General features: G+C 44.2%; 1 protein-coding gene across 1 annotated transcript; it reads right to left on the bottom strand.

The window, feature by feature from the left end:
- Nucleotides 1-568: 568 nt before the first annotated feature.
- Nucleotides 569-18,078, bottom strand: rusc1 (RUN and SH3 domain containing 1). The gene is made up of 11 exons (XM_039619936.1): nucleotides 18,023-18,078; nucleotides 12,232-15,555; nucleotides 8,078-8,200; nucleotides 7,882-7,958; nucleotides 7,275-7,449; nucleotides 6,826-6,931; nucleotides 5,867-5,913; nucleotides 4,684-5,204; nucleotides 4,345-4,589; nucleotides 4,014-4,181; nucleotides 569-2,995 (listed from the first exon to the last, which is right to left on the bottom strand). Exons 2-11 carry the CDS (start codon nucleotides 15,434-15,436, stop codon nucleotides 2,830-2,832), a joined length of 4,833 nt encoding a protein of 1,610 aa, XP_039475870.1. The 5' UTR covers nucleotides 15,437-15,555; nucleotides 18,023-18,078; the 3' UTR covers nucleotides 569-2,829.

Below are 18,078 nucleotides of genomic sequence, written 5' to 3'. Positions count from 1 at the left end.
AACATCCAAAAGACACCCAGAGATCTTGATCTGAGTAAATAAAGTGGGAAGATTCTTATGAATGATTTCTCAGGAGCTTAAAAGAGTTTTGGGGGGGGGTTTTGGTTGTTGTTGTTTTTTTTTTTTTACAGGATACATTATGAGATTTCCTCTGTAATCTCGCACATTTCAGACATCAACAAATAAATGAAATGTAGTCAATATTAAGAAACATACAAAGTGCATGGCGCATAGTTCAAAATAATCCTTATTTATCTTACACTGGACCTTGTTTAGACGGACTGCTGTCCTCACAGTCAGAGCTGTGTCCCTGAGATGTCTTAATTAAGGGCATCCCCTCTCCATGACAACATGAAGATCCAAGAAAGATCCAGAAAAACCTGACCGAACTGAGATTATGGCTCATGGATTACCTCCACATAAAATTATCTCATTATTTGAAACTTTAGCACGTTTACTTTGAGCATCCACCATTGTAACACAAAAACAGGTCCTCTTCAGTATAGGGTTAGTATAGATTTTACATGAACTATAGTGCAAAAAAAAATGACTCCCACAGGTGATCGTGTTTGGTTTATACATATTTTATTTGGTGTATTTACAAACAAGCACATGCAGGAGCTGAACAGTGACTGACACTAGAGGGGCACTCAACTATACGCAACAGTAGGACAACGGGATGTCTACAGGCTACATGACACCAGAGAGGAGGAGAGGGAGGAACAGAACTAACTCACTCACACACACAAGTGAAAGTGCAGGATGTGCTGACACACAGAAGTGCTCGCGCTCATCTCTGCTTTCACTTCATATACACGCACACACACACGGCCATGCGTGCATTTTCGCACACGAAGAACCCGGATAATTAGCGAGCTATTCCTTTCAGAAACCTCAAGATCAATAAATAATACATCCCATAAATAAATAGCTTTTAAACAAATGCATTTGTAATCTCACATCGGAAAGAAACAAACTAAACGTGTCTACTGATATTTTATCTGTATCTAGACTTTGTTTCTTTTATTTCTTTTAATCACTTGCGTTGGCATTTTTTTTTTTTCCTGATAATGAGTTATGACACTGGTTTAAGTTAATGCTACTGGACTGTTGCCAGTAATCGCATGCTACACTGAAACTCTGCAGAACTGATCTTTTCCCTGATTGATCAATAGCAATGGAACTTTCCTGCTGATTGAATAGAGGTCCTTTAGCGTTAGCCTTTCCTGCCCGCTTATAAATCGCGCTCCTTTATTTTCGATTTCTTCTTTTTTTAATTTAAGCATTTATCATTTTATGCTTCAGATTTCCTCTTGCATGATAACATCAAATTAAAATCGACTTTATAACAAACTAAACACATTTCTAGTTGCACATTTAAATATATGCATAGTCATAGATACAGATAACTAATAATTATGTGACACAAAACAACAGTTTTTTTTCTTTTCATTTAAGCAACAACAAAACAAACAAATCACTTCCACCGCTACCACTACCATTAATATCAATGATTATGATCGGCAAACATGGGGTTGAGATAAATACAAAAGCTGAGGTACGAGGTGAAGACCAGCCACCAAACCTACAGACTTGTAGCATTTATGAATCGACATCACATCTCACTGCGTTCATTTGAAATTCAGACAGTGCCGAGAAAGAGCGGGGCAGACTTTTGTGAGGGTTTTTGCTAAAACCCACGGAGGCTCTGTGAGATTCTGGCTACAGGTCGCTGTCGTCTATAACTTTGTGGGATATCTAAGATGTTTTCATTCAGAGCATTTGTGGTACATTACAGTGCATACAGAGTTTAAAAGGTATGAGCTAAATCTAATCATGTTATGAATATGATGACAATGGCAATACATAAAGCGCACAATAGGGAAGATACTGGATTGCATACTTAAAATAAACACATATTCATTTGTTTTTGCATGTATGACATCCGCTTCATGTTGTTGCAAATGTAAAGATGAATAATCACTCCATCAATACGGCTGCAGCCTTAAGCTGCTGCTTTCTCATATTTATCTACCTTTCTATCTATCTTGGTAATATCAATCTCGTTTTATATAGCTATATATTTATATATATATATTTTTATATGTATATTTATACAGTCAAATACAGTAGCAGAAACATGTCAAACACACATAAACCAGGTGAGAAAGATGAGAGGTCAATAAGGGTGAAAGGTCAATAGAACGGGTCTACACAGCTACAGTTCACTACATTACTACGCAGTATGCAACAGGAGCTACGGCCCACTACTCTAACATGCTTTCCCCACTCGACGACCTGCAGCCAGGCTGTCGACCGCCGCCTCCTCGCGACAGATAGCCGCTGATTTGAACGCACTCGAGTGTGACAGACTGCAAAGAATTTTGGCAATCGCTTTCAGATCAGCGGCCGGCAAGCAAGACGGAAATGGAGAAAAAAGGCATTTGAAGGGATAATTCACTCGAGGATCAAAGGTCTTCTGGTTTGAAATGATCCAAGTTTGAGTCGAGTCATTATTTCGCACCATCTGCTCAATTCCTGCTGCTAAAATCTATTAGTTGAACGCTACCAAACTGAAATGATTGTGATGGGAAAAGCTCCAATATGTTCATAACAGGAGGGGGGGGGCTGCAGATTGCCTCTGATGCACATAAAGCACAACAGATGGTGTTATGCCCTTAACTCAAACTGTAACCGAGCCTGTGTGAAATATCCCTTTCAGAGTAGTGCAGCCTTACCATAACCTCTCAATACTCACCTAAAATATATATATATACTTTATAATTATTTATTGATTTTTTTAGTGTTGATTAAGTGCAGCAGTTATGGTCACATGATGAGAGAGGTGTAGCCAATAGGTACCAGCCCCTCTTTGTCTCCCTGACGACAGCGAATCCAGTCTTGATCGACGCCTCCTAACACCACGAGCTCCTCCCCTTTGTGGAAGCTGAGCTCGGAACCGGATCCAGCGTGGTCACACAGCGTTCGCACTGACCTGGGACAGAAGACACTGTCTCAGCCGCAGTGATCGGCGTTTACACCAGCCACAAACAGTAACGTCAGCGTATGATGTCAGACGGGATGAGTCACCGTTTACAAGAATTCAAAATGATAACAGCAGCTATTCTGGTGTCTCTGGTATAACCCCTGCCGCCCTTATCAGTGGGGAAAAATATTGATTTGCAAAAGAAAAGACATAAAAATAACTGTGTCACCCACTGTGACCATGTTAGTCTTTTGAAACCAGAGAAGGGAAATCTGGGTGAAAAATAGAGGACACTGCACACTCACAAGGCAGACAAACCTTATCATCTAATTTACTCTGGATGGAAATGTAAAATTTGACTTGAAACCAGCGATTGAGACCATAAAATCATTGGGACAACTTACTGATATCACGGGTCAATTGTTTTCTCACAGGCATCTAAACCATGGGGCTTCTCAGATGAGAAGAAAGCATGCAGATTTGAGGCACTAGCTTGGTATCACTACTCATACCTTGAAGCTGGATCCATCTTTCATATGCAGACTAGGAACCCACTTGTTTAAAGGTCTGACCCAAAATTACACTGCTGTCATCTGATTTTTGTCAGTTTTGGGCTTTGAGATGTTACCATTCACTTAATGAAGACAGTCTACATCAGGGGTGTCCAACTCCAGTCCTCGACAGCTACTGTCCTGCAGCTTTTAGACCCATCCTTTCTCCGACACACCTCAATCAAATGAATGGCTTGTTATCAGGCCTTTGAAAACTTGATGGCGTGCTGAAGAGGAAATCCAACCATTTGATTCAGCTGTGTTGGAGTAGGGACGCATCTAAAAGCTGCAGGACAGTAGCTCTCGAGGACTGGAGTTGGACAGCCCTGGTCTACATTATAAAGGCCGATATAGGTCATATAAATGTATTTAAAACTTGGAAACAGAATCAGCGCTTGCAACAGTAACTGTGAGAAAACAGCAATGCTGTGTCATTGTTCTCATCCATCATTGCCATCACTTTATGTCTGCTGTACCTGAGTGGTCTGGGTTTGTCCTTCATCTCCAGTGTGTCGACATCTTCCTCGGACTCTGATCCGGTCTCTCCCAGAGTCTCGGGGATCCTTCTCGGCATTGGTGTGGAGCTGCTGCTCACCATTCGGGTCAGTGCAGTGACACCAGGTGCAAACCACTGAGAGGGACGTCTGAGGGAAATTACAGAAACTTGGAAAATTACAAACAGGCATGAGTCACAGACAAGTGTCTTCAGAAGCTGATTAAATTTATTCAACAGAGGATATGATTATCAGTAAAACCAATTTCTGCAGTCTAGACTATATAATAACTATTACATATTTAATGACTGACCTGGTTGGTTGTGTGTGACCTGTCGGGCTGGTGGGAGTTTTGGAGGCTCCAAAGAGCCGGCTCAGACCCCAGGGAACCTGAGTACCACCGCTGACTGGAGTGTAGTCGCTTCCTGCCTGAGCCTGGAGATCTGGCAGATCTGTGTTCATCTCATCCTTCTTCACTGCAGAGAGGCTCAACTCAGCCAGGTTCTGACTTAGTCGGCCTCCCCAGCGCACAACAGCACCCCATCCCTGTTGAATTACCTATAAATAAAAAAAAAACAGATCCATGTATTTCTGCATAATCACACAATCATCATTGAATACAAAGGCAGAGGAGTTGAACAGTTGTGGCTACCTGTCCTGCCTGCTGAGCGAGGCTGTCTTCCTCAACATTAGGAGGAGGCAAATCTTCAATTTCTTTTTCCTGGACCCACAACAGTTGAGGACTCGTCTCCTCCTGAGTGACTGAAGCCTTTATGGGTCCAAAACTGGTATCTGTTGACGCTCCCGATCCTCCGTTTTCTGAATTAGTCACAGGTGATGATTTAGCATCTTTAGCTGCCTGATGATCTGGGCTTCCAAAGTCTACTTCTGAGAGGCTTTCACTGTATCTGCTGTCTGGAGTTTTGGATTGAGACCCATTTATTGCTGTCTCCTTTGTTGAAAGCTGGGATCCCGGATCCGGAAAGGGAGGGCTGGGGATCTCTGGCCTGTGACTCTCTGGCTCTAAATGGTGGTGCTGGAAGAGCAGGTCGAGGTTGAAGGTGAGCAGGCTCAGAGGCTGCAACACAAGGAGCAGCTCCTCAAACAGAGGCTGGCAGGCGGTCTGCGACAGACGCATAAAAGAGGTGGGGTGGTAATAGGTCTCCAGCACATCTGAGAAAGAGAGAGCCCGAGAGAGAGGTCAGTTTCAGTATTTACATTGATGCTTGTAACCAGATTTGCACCACGACATGAAAATAATGGCATTTATCGCTGCTGTCAATGTAACGTTTACAGAATTCAACTAAACAAATTCAGGACTTAAACACATGTCCACAGCTTTTACAAGAATACTGTCATGATTTTTTTTCAATGAAATTAACATGAGGAATATTAACAGTCTCTAGAGAAATATTAATGTTTACCTCTCAATCAAACGCAGCAGTATAAAAGGTTTGACATGCAAGAATAAAGTCCCAAATCCAATTAATAGTATTTTGCCATTAAGCTTCAATATTTTTAAAGAAATACGTACAAATTTCAACAGAACAAAATGCTGTTAATTTGAAAAATATTAAACAGCTTAATTAGTCCTGTATAGCATATACCTACATGGAGAAAACAGCCTGCTTTGATGACAGACTTTTTCTGCTTTTCCGCGTCATCTGAAGCACCTCGCTTTCCTTCTCTCTGATCAGGCAAGTGGTCTCCTGATACTCTGAGTTTATTTCATTCATTCACCAGAGAGGGGAAAATCCCCTACATCTGCATCCCCACCCTGGCAAATTGCACCCTGCTCATAACTGCAACAACTGCTAGAAGAGAGGAAAACTTACCACTGCAAGACTGAAGGTAAGACAGCCAGAAGTCAAGAAGCTTGGTGCTACGAGACAAAAACAGAAAGAAGATGAGTAACGAGGATACAAAGAAGATACGTGCACAGAAATTATTATGCAGTTTAGGCCGGATTTACTAAGTGGAGCAAATTACCAAACGCAAAAATGCGCCCATGGGAGTGGAAAGTTATGTGGGTGATCTACTAACAATGTGCTAATTTATAAACAAGAATGCAGGCAGTTGATTTCAGCATTCTGCAAGAGCAGCACAAATTAGCAGGTTAAAAACAAGCAGCCTCGATGAGGGTGTAGTAATACAGTGCAAGTACAGGTTTTACACAAGGGTTTCTCACTGAAAACAGTGAGAGAATTCAGGAGAATGATAAGCAGTTGGAGAGGAGACAATATCTTTAATATAAGGTTGAACTCCACTGTTAGAAAGACTGAGTGTGAACCTGAGGACTGAGACTCAGGTGGAGCGCAGACGAGAGCTGCGTTACTACAAACTATGTGTAACAGCTGACCTGCACCATGTGTAGGAGAACACAAATCACTATTTATTGTTGGTGTCTTATTGAGGATACTGTTACTGTGCCACATGATCTGCTTTTTTGTTTCCTGCAGGCTGTATGAAGCGGTAAATACCTATTTCAGTAAATATTACATATTGTAAGATTAAGACATTTTTCTAACACACTAACAAAGATCCCGTTTTCATTTCAGTTCCACATGCCAATATGGTACGTAATAGCTCTGATAGAGAGAAGCAAAAGTAAATAAGTTAAGTTTTTTTCTATGTTTAATTTACTGCAATTTGAGTTCAAATGAATGCCACAAAAGAGTTTTGTGCTTGCGCAGAAACATGAGTAAATCTGGCCTTATGAGTGCAATAATAAAATGAACAACGCGCTCTTAAACGAGTCAGTGGAGATCAAGGATTGTTAATAGCCACTGCTTACTTCAGTAGGCCGAGGAGGAATGCGTTGAACCTGTGTTTGCTCTGTCTGAGCTGGGGTAGTTCTCCAACTCGAACTTGCAGATTGAACAAGGCGTGAGTTTTAGGACCTTGGGAGATTGGTTGGGAGGAAGAGGATAAAATGCACAGAGAAAGGGAGAGAGAGAGAGAGAGGGAGAGAGAGGGAGAGAGATCAATGAAGGACCTTACAGAAGTGAGTGAAAAATTGCTGTGAAGCTTGGCACTCGTAGGCCAATCAATATCTGTGTCCTGGTGTTCACTTTATTCAGCATTTTAGACGATAAAATCAACAAGTATTGACTGATGTGGGAGAAAAGTGGAGACAGACGAATTGCAGAGTTTATCACTATCAACCAGGAAACCAAACCTCAGAGGAACAACAGGATAATATCTCATTTTTAATATCCACGGCTATGATGCATGGTATGCTACCTGCCCTGGTTGAAGCCTGGACCAGACTCCAAGCGGAGTTTGGCCTCCTGCCTGCAATCAGGTCACTCTGGTAAGGTTTCAAGCCATCAGTCAGCAAGCTGTGGAGGGCGGGGCAGAGGCACTGCAGCACCAGACGGCCCAGTGATGGATTTATAGCGCTGTCTCCTGATAAGGCCTGAGGAGAGGAGAAGAAAGGAAGGGAGCATGGTTTGGGGGCAAAAAAATGGTGTTGGGTGAGGAGGAATATGTGCAGTGATTGGAGAAGAAGATGAAAAAGGATGACTCAAAGAGAGAGGGAGGGGTGGAAAAGGGGGATTGTGTGGTGATGATCAACATGATGTAATGAGCGATGATTTGGGCGGTGAGTGAGCAGCAAGTTGACAAAGAAATTCTTGTGACTAAGAAACTGGGTTATCTTAAGATACTCTAGTACCCTGTTAACTGAGGAAGACTGGAGGAAGGCACGCAATAGTCAAAACAAGAAGGAAACAATAAATTTAATACACCATGACGTTTAGCCAAAAACACATGGATTATAAAGGATGACTGACAAATGAAAAAGCACACAGTCCTTCTAGCTACTGTCATCAAACCAGCAGGTACTGACCTTCTGAACCACAGTCCTTGAAGAACTGAACTGGGCCAATATGGCTTCCACTGCCACACTAACTGCACCTACCAGGGCTAGAGAGGAGAACCGGGTGTAAAAAAAAAAAGAAGTTAAACAGTAAAAGCAACAGCTGGTTAGAAGAGCGTGCACGGACAAACAAACGCACATCCGGCACATGTACGTCCAATCCCACCTTTCTTTTCCTGTAGGCACAGAGAGGATAGGCCAAGACCTCTCATTGGATGCTTCACATCCTCGCCCATCCAGGGTGTGTCTGTCTTCAGCACAGAGCCAGCGAATGAGACGCTGCGAACAGCTGACAGCGATGGTAAAAAAAAACAAATAAATATATATCGCAATTACTTTGTATGCAAGTGTTAAAAAAATACAAATTAACAAACTTAAAAAAAATGAATCACCACCAAAAGAAACAAAACAACTAAAATATTAGCATTATTAGCAGGAGCACTTAAGCAATGAAGAAGCCAGATAGAAGCAGATGGAAGCAGTCGTTACTGCTGACGACAAACAGTGAGCGAGCACATCCTGTAGGATTACTGTGATGAGATTTTCACAACTGGATCTGTGAACACGACTTTTTGTCTGCTTCAGGGCTAAACAGGATCCCATGCAATTAACCTCAACTCACACAAACACAGTTATACAAATACTCACACACTTAATATAGGCATACACGGAGGAACTGCAGAGCTAGGAACAAACAAGTGTAGGAACTACCACAAGAACCGGGTCAGAAGAAAGTACATCCATGTGCAAAAGGTAGGTGTAAAGTACATTTTGCTGTTTATATAAATGTATTTATATAAACTAGATCGATAAATGCAAATGTGTACAATGAACAGGATGCCGTGGATCTTAACCGAACACAGAACAATAAAAATGAAAACTTTATTTGTTTATTAGCATCACATCATCATCAAGCAGCTACTTGAGGTTCGCTTTGCATGAAATGCACGTGTCTGTGTGGACACACCATGCAAAAACAAAAAGACGACAAGAACAACATCGGGACAAAGAGACAGACAGGTGGAGAAAGACAGACAGAGAGAGAGAGACAGTGATGAGAGTGACTCTAGACACCTTGTGACAGAAACAGCTGTTACCCTTCTGAAGGCCCTTTGCAGATTTGAAAGGACAGAGCAGATAAGACGTATCAGATGGCCTGCAGGGACGCGCCTTCTGATATATAAAACAGCTACAGTTACCTAGTTCTTTCAAATCTGCAAACCCCCGGGGCCATAGGTGACACAAGCGTGTAGGCCACCACATCCAGACGAGAGAAGAGAGACAGAAATAGAGACAGACAGACAGACATGCAAGCAAGATGTCAGACAAGGAGAGAAAGTGTAAGGTGTATGGAGAGAGAGAAGGAAAGAGAGAGAGATCGATCTTACTCGCCACGCGTGACTGCAAAGGAGCCTGGTAGAGTTTTGGGGGTCGGGGGGGTGCCCTGGGCGGTATAGGAGGGTAGAGGTTTGGATAGTAGAGAGGAGCAGCGAGGGCAGGCAAGGTGTGCGAGCGGGGGAAAAGCGGGGAGCTGAGGGAGGAGCCTGCTGCACCGGGAGGGGGTGCTCCGGAGCGATGGGGAGGGGAGAGGGCTCCGATAGGAGAGAGGCGGGGGGGAGCCCCCCTGTGAAGAGGGCAGTTCTTAGGGTGGTACAGGTAATAGGTGGGGAGGGGAGGGAGCTCTTTGGATGTCCTAGCCTTGATGCTGTCCTGGTCTGTGTGAGAGAGTAAGCGCTTCTCTGAATACATCGAATCCCTAGCACCGATGCTGTTTGAATACATCATCATAACATCAATATTCTTATACGGTGTGGTGCAACCTGGTGCTTCAGCGGTGCTGCTAACAGACACGGCGTTGGCATCATTCTGCTTCTCTGAATCACTTTGGTAAAGGGAGTCAAGATTACAGATTGAGTCGGTTGCAAAGTCCCTTTCATTAGTTTTGGGATCGCTGTTATATTGGTAAGCTGAAGGTGTGTTTTGCTTAAACTTATCCCCACAGTCATGTGGAGACTCTACACCAAAAGCAGCCGGGGATTCATCTTTAAACCCAGAGCTTATAGCAGAGCTCGATTCATCTCTGTGGACACAAGCTGAGCGGACAGCAGGGGTCCACCGTGTGTTTCTGTGTGTGTCTGTGGGCCCTTGGCCTACATGACTGCGGGGCCTGGGATCTGCAAGGGGGTGGGAGTAACAGTAGCCTGGGCGAAAGGAAGGGATAGCGGTGTGGAGGAAGTAGGGTTGGGAGGACTGGGCGAGGGAGAGCGGGGGTGAGGAAACTGCTTAGTTCAAAGGGAGAACAAGGCCAAAAAGTGCAGGAGGTCGGATGGAGAGGGCAGACGCACAAGCATAAATGGTAATGAGGGAGCGATGCCAAAATGGAGACAACCGAATGGAAACAAACCAAACGGGATGGATAAGTGAGAAAAACAAGGAAGAAAGAGGTGTCAAAGAAATGGGAAGGAGAGAGAGATGCAGAACATGTTAGTGTCTGTTGAGAGAAAAAATGCACATGTGTATTCTAGCAGTCATCTTCAAAACACCATGCAGTATTTATTCCAGTCAAACTCTGATTGACAGTTACACACCGACGGTGCATGGAAGTCAATGGAGCTGATTTATGAAGAGCAATAAACACAGTCTTTCGCTTTGGAGGGGTCTGACATGACAGGAAATGACACGGAGGCTGTAAAAGAATAATTACGGAGCAGTCTCACAGCTGCACGGTAGAAGGACTCGGTCTGTCATTCACTCGCTTAACTCATCATAATTAAAATGCCATTCCTGAAGAGTCATCCTACTACAACACGTGTTAAGAATCCACGTTTTCTTTGTGACATCAGATTTCTGTTTGACACCTGAGAGTTATGAGTGTTAACCACAGTCAGTGACTGGTGTTGCTAAACGTTTTGTACTTTACTGCAGTGCGTGCTGTCATCACCTCTGGATCACCTTCTCTCTCACTCTCTGCTTTTAGTTTCTATCTCTCTCTACCTTCTTCCCCACCACCCCTCCCTTCTCCACCAGTACAGCAAAAACTGTACTGCTGAGTCAGTCAACAGATAACAGATTTCTGTTCCTTTCTGCTCAATCATCAGGCCCGCCTTTGTGGAAATTCTCAGAGTGGCACCACGACTCTCGTTACACTGTATTTACCTTAAACTAAAAAAGGAGCTAGAAAGCAATCATACCTTAGTTAGACTTGAGCTGTGTCTGAACTGCAACAAATACATGATACTTCCTAGTTTTCTGACACTGGCTCGCAGTAATTGGTCCATGTACTAAGATCCACCCCTTGAGCTCTTAAAGGTGTATACACCTATCCCCCCCAAACCTACCTCACTGCAGTGGTTTTGAGAAAAGATCTGAAACTTTTGGAATTTTTAACCTATAAATCATTTAGAAAAAATAACCCAGTCATTTGGTTTTAAGTACCCTGCTGTACATGGACAACTTAGTTTTAATGTAGCCTAATGTAGGACCATATGAGCTACGTAACCTGATCTGAGCTATCTGTGCCGCTCCAGGGAGCAAAGGGTGGGGTGGTGGGGTGGAGACAGCATAAGTAAAAAGCACATAAATGTCCCAGAACTGGGATTCAAAACTATTAAAGAAGCAGAGAGAGAGGGGAGAAGGAAAATATTTCAGGATGCCCACAAAGAAAGAAAAAAACAAAAACAGGAAACAGGAAAAAGTCGGATTTAAAGCGAGGACGGTAGCGAGCTCCATTATTCCTCTCCCCCTCAATCTGAAGAGTGGATGAATAATTGAATAAGTCTGTGATGACATCACACGCTGATAACCCGTACAGGAAATACTGGCTGGAAAGTTTCCAACCTCCCCTTTCTCCTCATATTACCTTCACTAGCCTCACTATATTCTTCCATCTCTTACTGTTGTGTTCACATTTCTTACTCCCCTATCTAAAATCACCCTGTTTATCCCCTGCCATCACATCATTGCATCATCCTTTTCGGTGACTCATGTTCCCGCTCCATCTCTCTTCCGTGGCTCCATTTATCATTTCCACAAATGAGTGTACTTTTTTTTTTCAATTCCCATGGCTTTCTGTTTCTTTTCATTGTAATGTCAAAGGATATTATTTGTGCATCACTGAAGAACTGAGCAAGACGACTGTTAGTGTGCCTTTTCCCCATCTGTTCCTCTCCATCATCTGCCCGTCCCAGATCTGTTCTGTCAACCAATTCGCTCTGACTTATTTTTGTGTGTTTACTTTCTTCTATGCACATGCACAGGCAGGAATGTACTTCATGTAACTGAATATAACTTCCAATTTACTACCATTAAAATCACACTCACCTGAAGTTCTTGATTCAAAAGTCCGTCCTCCATCAGCTTGTCCTCTCACCTCCACCTCCTCCTTTTGTTTGTCCTTCCCTTGTTTTTCTTCCTTCTTAATTTCTTCCCCCTCCCACTCTCTGTCCAAGGTCCACAGGCTGTTGTCACTGACTGAGCAGCCAATCTTCTGTGATGGGCACAACTCTAGTTGCCCCCCCTCCTTATCAGCTCTCTGGAGCATTTCCTGCAGAGCAGCCATTGAGGTGAGGGCTGGCGGCGGCTGCATGAATAGGGCCTGAGCCTGAGAGGTGTACTCCCACTGGTTGCCATCACTTCCCTCCTTCTGTTTCCTCCACTTTAAATTGTAGAGTATATCTGGATCTGGAGTGATTATTGTGGGGTCAGGATCGGGCTCAGTGATCACCTTAGTCGGAGGAGAGGCGCTCTTGTTGCGGAAACGCAACTCTTTAAAGGTTGTGACCTTTGGAGCTGACCCTGGCGAGGTACCTGACGAATTGGGCTTCTTTTGGGTTTCCACGTAGGCCTTTCTCTTTTCTATGGGTGGCAGCTGTGGTGGGGCTTCACACTCAGGTGTGAATGCTATCAGCCAATCAAAACGCTCAGGTTGTTCAGAGTTGGCGGGCAGAGTGCTGACTTTGAGGGATGGCAAAGATGGAGGAATGGGTGGCAGAGGGCGAGGGGGAGGAGGAGGCGGCGGTGACTCTGGTGGCTCAGCAGAATAACGGGAAGCCCCAAAGCTCACATTCTTTGCTTTATCTTCATGTGTATTGCTTAAACTGTAGTACTGGTCAAATGCCAAGCCGGTGTTTTTCTTCCTTCTCCTTGCCATCTCAGTAAATGACGTCGTTCTCTGTGTGTCTCTGCCCTCCTCTTTCTTTTTGCCTTCTTCAGCTATATCTGCTTTTTGATCTCCCTCCAACTTTTCAGTGCCAATCCATTGATCTCTGGCCACCAGCTGTGTGTCAGGCTCACTTTCCTCTTCTCTGTACCGCAGACTGAACTCTTGTGACTCCAGAGATTTAGGTTTCATGAAATTATCTCCATCTCCCTCGTCTTCTAACCCCCCGACACAGACGCCAAGCTCAGGGCTGAGCTTGAGGAGCTCGGCTTGGGTCAGTCCAGCAAGCATGAGCAGTTTCCGAATCTCTACATCCAATGCGTGGAAGGATGGCGGAGGAGGCAGCGTAGGTGGAGGTGGTATGGCAGGAGGAGAGGAAGAGGAGACTGAGATAACAGGTGGAGGAGGGAGAGGTGGGGGCCGGGTGGTAGGTGGCGGGAGGGACATGGGGGTCTTTTCCTGTTCGGCTTGAAGAGCAGCGAGGCGCTGCGCTTCCTTCCGTGCGAGGTGTCGCTTTCGAGGTGGAGGGATAGGAGGTGTTGGGGTGGGGATAGAGGGAGGTGGAGAAGGGGTGGTATAGAGAGTGAGGTAAGGAACTGGCTTAGAAGCAGGGAGAGGAGGAATGGATGGTGGAGATGAAGGTAGGGATTTCTCACACCTAAAAGTGGTGAATGTAGGGGATGAGGAGTTAGGTGAGAAGGTAGACAATGTAGGAGAGGTGGAAACAGCCATGGAGGTGGTCTCTCTGCTGATATTTATGTAGGTGTGGAGGTCTGAGCTCACGCTGGCATGTCGCGCTGGAGGTTTTGGGGGTCTAGGTGGCGGCTCAACAGGGGAAGGTGTGAGGGAATCTGGAACGAGGGGATCTTCACAGTCTGACGGAGCGGTTAAGTCGACCCCAGCATCTGAAAACTCCTGAGATTCTCCCATCGTTTCATCGTGTGTTTTATACAGCTTCCAGGGAATGTCAATGTTGCCCATTTCATCCATGACATCCGAAAGGTCCTGCTCATCCAGATCTCCAAGATCAAGTCCCTTCTCGTGGAGTCTGGCGATGTAGGCCAGTTTTACTTCCCTGTTCACCTTTTCCAAACGATCCAGGTGATCTAAGCGATCCCGCAGAACATCCCAGTGCTGTTCCCCGTCCAGATCCCAGCGAGCCACTTGGATCACCTGGCTGAACCGCTCCATTTTCCCAAATTCTCCGACCGATTCTAGGAAGTCAAGCAAGCCTAATTTGGTGACCTCAGAATCATCTTTGACTCCTAAGTAGTCAGGGGAAGGTGAGTCAAGCGCAGAAGGGTAACCCTCATCTGGGGAGCAAGGTGGACTCGGGGAATGAGATGTTAAACAGAAGGGATTTCGGTTCAGAGGAAGGGATGGAGGTGAGCGAGCAGGAGGCTTGCTATCAGGGCCTTGTGGGAGAGAGTGGTCTTTGGAGGAAAGAGAGACGGACAGATTGTCTTGATCTTGGGAAGAGCAGATGGAGGCAGATTGATCGGCACAGTCAGACTCCAGATCAGAACAGGAGCTGATGGAAGTGGAGGAAGAGGAGGTAGAAGAGGAGAGCGAGAACTCCAGGAGGGAGGGGGGACAGTCGCAGCACGAGGGGACCAGGGTGTCATCATCTTCATCGTCATCGTCATCGTTATCTTCCTCTTCATCGTCAATCTCAATATCCCCGCTGCTCTCTTCCTCATCATCTTCCTCCACCTTTGCATTTTTCTTATTGTCTACTTCAGTGTTTTCATCTGAAATCTTCTCTTCATTTTCCAGACTGGCAGCAGGGCAGGCAGAAATCTCCATCTGGGCCTTTGCCTGTGCCTGCTCCTTGGCCCCAGTCCCATCCTGCCTCAGGGGCATCGGGGCCGGTGGAGGCGGTAGCTGCAGTTGATGTCTGAGGGAGACGGTGTTGTTGTTGTTGTGGTTGTGGTTGAACATGCTGTTGTTGTCCTGTGGGGATCGGCCATCACAGCATAGACACGGGAGGCTCGGCTCGTTGCAGTTCGGGTCAACGGGAAGAACCGAGGGAAGCGGAGGAGGCGGATCCGCTGCAGGTACAATTTGGGTTGCTGCAGATGCACGGCCATTCTTGGGTTTGGGTTTAGCTGGTTTAGAGACAGTAGAACCCTGTTTCTGTGAGCTTAACCTGGACTGGCTTACTGGAGCTCGAGGCTGTACGCCCACTCGGGTCCTGGAGGGAGCGGTAGGGCCCTTGGTGGCCCGGCGTGGGGACGGCGTGGTGATTGTGTTCATGTTTTTATCCTCCCTCTGAAATCCAGGGCCGTGAGACTTTGGTGCAGCTAAGTTATTGGTCCGTCTGCTGACGTCAAAGCGCCGCGGTTTCGGCGGCTGAGAGGACTGCATTGTGGGAATGGGACTTATTTGGATATTCTGATATTTCTGTTGCTATGGAAACAAGTATTGTAGAGCCTCCAAACTATGACGCGCCGTGACAGTCACATCTTGGCGTGACTCCCGAGATCCTGTAACATCAAAGAAGACACACAGTGAATAACAAATATGAGCAGCTTCTGCTCATCAAAGAGCGATTTCTTACTCTACACATGTTTTCACATTAGGTTTAAGCTTTGAAGCGAACCCATCATCGAGACTATTCATTAAAACGCAACTGCTTTTGGGGGTTTCTGTTCTGTAATTATCACAGCTCGGGAAGTCACACACTGTGACTCACAGTTAGAGTAGCACATTGTCAAGCATTGCCCCTTAAAATAAATATGTCGAGAACTCTTAGTAGTTAATTTTAATTCCTGTGTGTGTGTGTGTGTGTGTGTGTTGAGGTGGGAATTTTTCTTTGAGTATTAAATGTGAGCATACCAATCCAAACAATAAATGCAAAACTAACCAAAAGTAAAAAACAAACAAACAAACAAATAAAATATTTAAAACCAGGAATACATATGTGCAGCAGATTACACTGCTGTGTAACAGGGTGTTAAATTATGACTGTACACTTTCACACAAAGTCTGGTTTACATTGTTTGAATTTTTATTATTATTTACTCCATCCTTTCAAGCATTTATCAAATATATTCATCTTAAACAGGTCAAATAAAGGTTAGTTTTTCCTGCAGCAAGTCAAACAAATCTGCTAACACATGCAGAGCAACCAGGTTCATTATAGATATGCAGGTTTGATAGAAATATATAAGCCGGTGTGATGGTACTTAAATATATGATTTGAAAACTAGATATCCGAATGCCATTCTGTACTACAATCAAAAAATATATGGAAAAGATTTGCTCTTTCCATCCCACAGCCTCTCCAGCAGTCAATTTCACTGAAAGTGAATCAGCAAGAGTCATAATCAAATAATCATTTAACCCTGTGAGGTCTTAGTCATCATTGATAAGGCCTGACCATATGCTGTGGATACAAATAAAAGGGACTTTTTCCTTGAGAAAAAACCCAAATAATTTTTTAGACTTCTTTTAGCCTGGCAAACTGGGTCTCTAATGTGGTAGTGGTTTACATCTTTGCCTAAAAAATGAAAGATTTCCAGTTTGATCCTGGAAGGAAATCTGCCAAATTAAACATGAATAGCTACTCACTGTGTCGGCCTCTTGTGAATAAGAGAGCAGCTAAAAGTAGCTCTATTATTTAGACTATCAGAATTATTTTTAAAAGCCAAAAATTAAATATTCTGACAGCTTTAGAGTTAACTTTAGGAATAAGATTTAGAGTTACTGTGGTAGGTACTGAGACATCTAAAGACCACAGCCGGGACTCATCTGTTTGGAAAAATATAGTCATTTTAAATGTTTTTTTATATGTTAGGGCTTAAAATGACTATTAATATGATCAAAAATATTATTCAGATTTGGACACCTGTCCAGAGTGAACCCTACAATATTTGGGGTAAGCTCCAGCGTCCCTGGGAATAATAATATCCACATAAACAAAAAATTACATTGTCATAATTGTGAGATGGTGCAAACGGTGATAATACTGTAATACAGAAGGTGGTGTCTTCCATACAAAATTTCTAATACTTAATTCCTGCAATCTTGCAGCTAAATAGATACTTTTAGAGCTTCTCTATTTGTGTGCAGTGCTTCTGCAAGATACCTGCACGGCTCCTTTCATCTGCTGGTTTCACACAACACCCAACTATTCAAACACCCACCCACACACATGAAATGATTCTCCTTGTAATAATAATAGTCAGCTAATTTATAGTCTGATAACTGTCATCAGTTATGCTCATCTTCACTGGGCTATGATATTCATGGAAATTTGGATGAAAAGAAACAAATCGTAAATAACAAAGAAAACACACATACCTAAAGCGATGGCTGAACATAATGCACATTTAAGTGGAGCATGAAATAATCATTCAGCGGTAGAGAACAACACCCAGTCTGCTTTTTAAAAGCCCATCTACTGAAGGCTATTGCTCATATATTCCTCCACAGTGCCCTTCACATCACTGAAGAATATAAATCACTGGAGTGCCTGTTTACACTGCTGGGCCTCCGTCGGGATGGCCCTTAGCAAACTAAGCCTTGAAATAAAATATAAAACACAGCATACCGTCATATGTAATGCAATCCGTCCTGTGCTCAGAGTTTAACCCTGTATTTATTGATCCCACAGAGCTGATGGAGACAGGGGTGGATGGGTGGAGGAGGGAGGAGGGGAGTACCTCCAACCCGCATCGCTCTGATAAACGGGCCCATACGCCCCTATTATAACTCAGACAAAAACCATCATTTTCACACTACAATTAGAACAGACAAAACAGTTATTTGCGTATTTACGCAAAGCTATTTAATCCGACAAATGCCACCGGGAACAGAGGAATTTATTGTCTTATCCTACGCAGTCTCAGGGGGGTGAGAGGAGGATTTTCTTACCCGATCGTCTCATGCAGGTTCGCTTGAAATGCATCTACATGCACGATAAAGCTGATAAAAATGCACTTGACTCACATTCAGATAAAGATGGATGAAGGTCTCCATCTCGTCGGGCTCTCTCACATCCCCAG

This window comes from Oreochromis aureus, linkage group 11 (assembly GCF_013358895.1).
Source record: "Oreochromis aureus strain Israel breed Guangdong linkage group 11, ZZ_aureus, whole genome shotgun sequence".
Classification (NCBI taxonomy): domain Eukaryota; kingdom Metazoa; phylum Chordata; class Actinopteri; order Cichliformes; family Cichlidae; genus Oreochromis; species Oreochromis aureus.
Note: the sequence above shows the minus strand (reverse complement) of the source record. Positions and strands in the feature narration are given on the sequence as shown.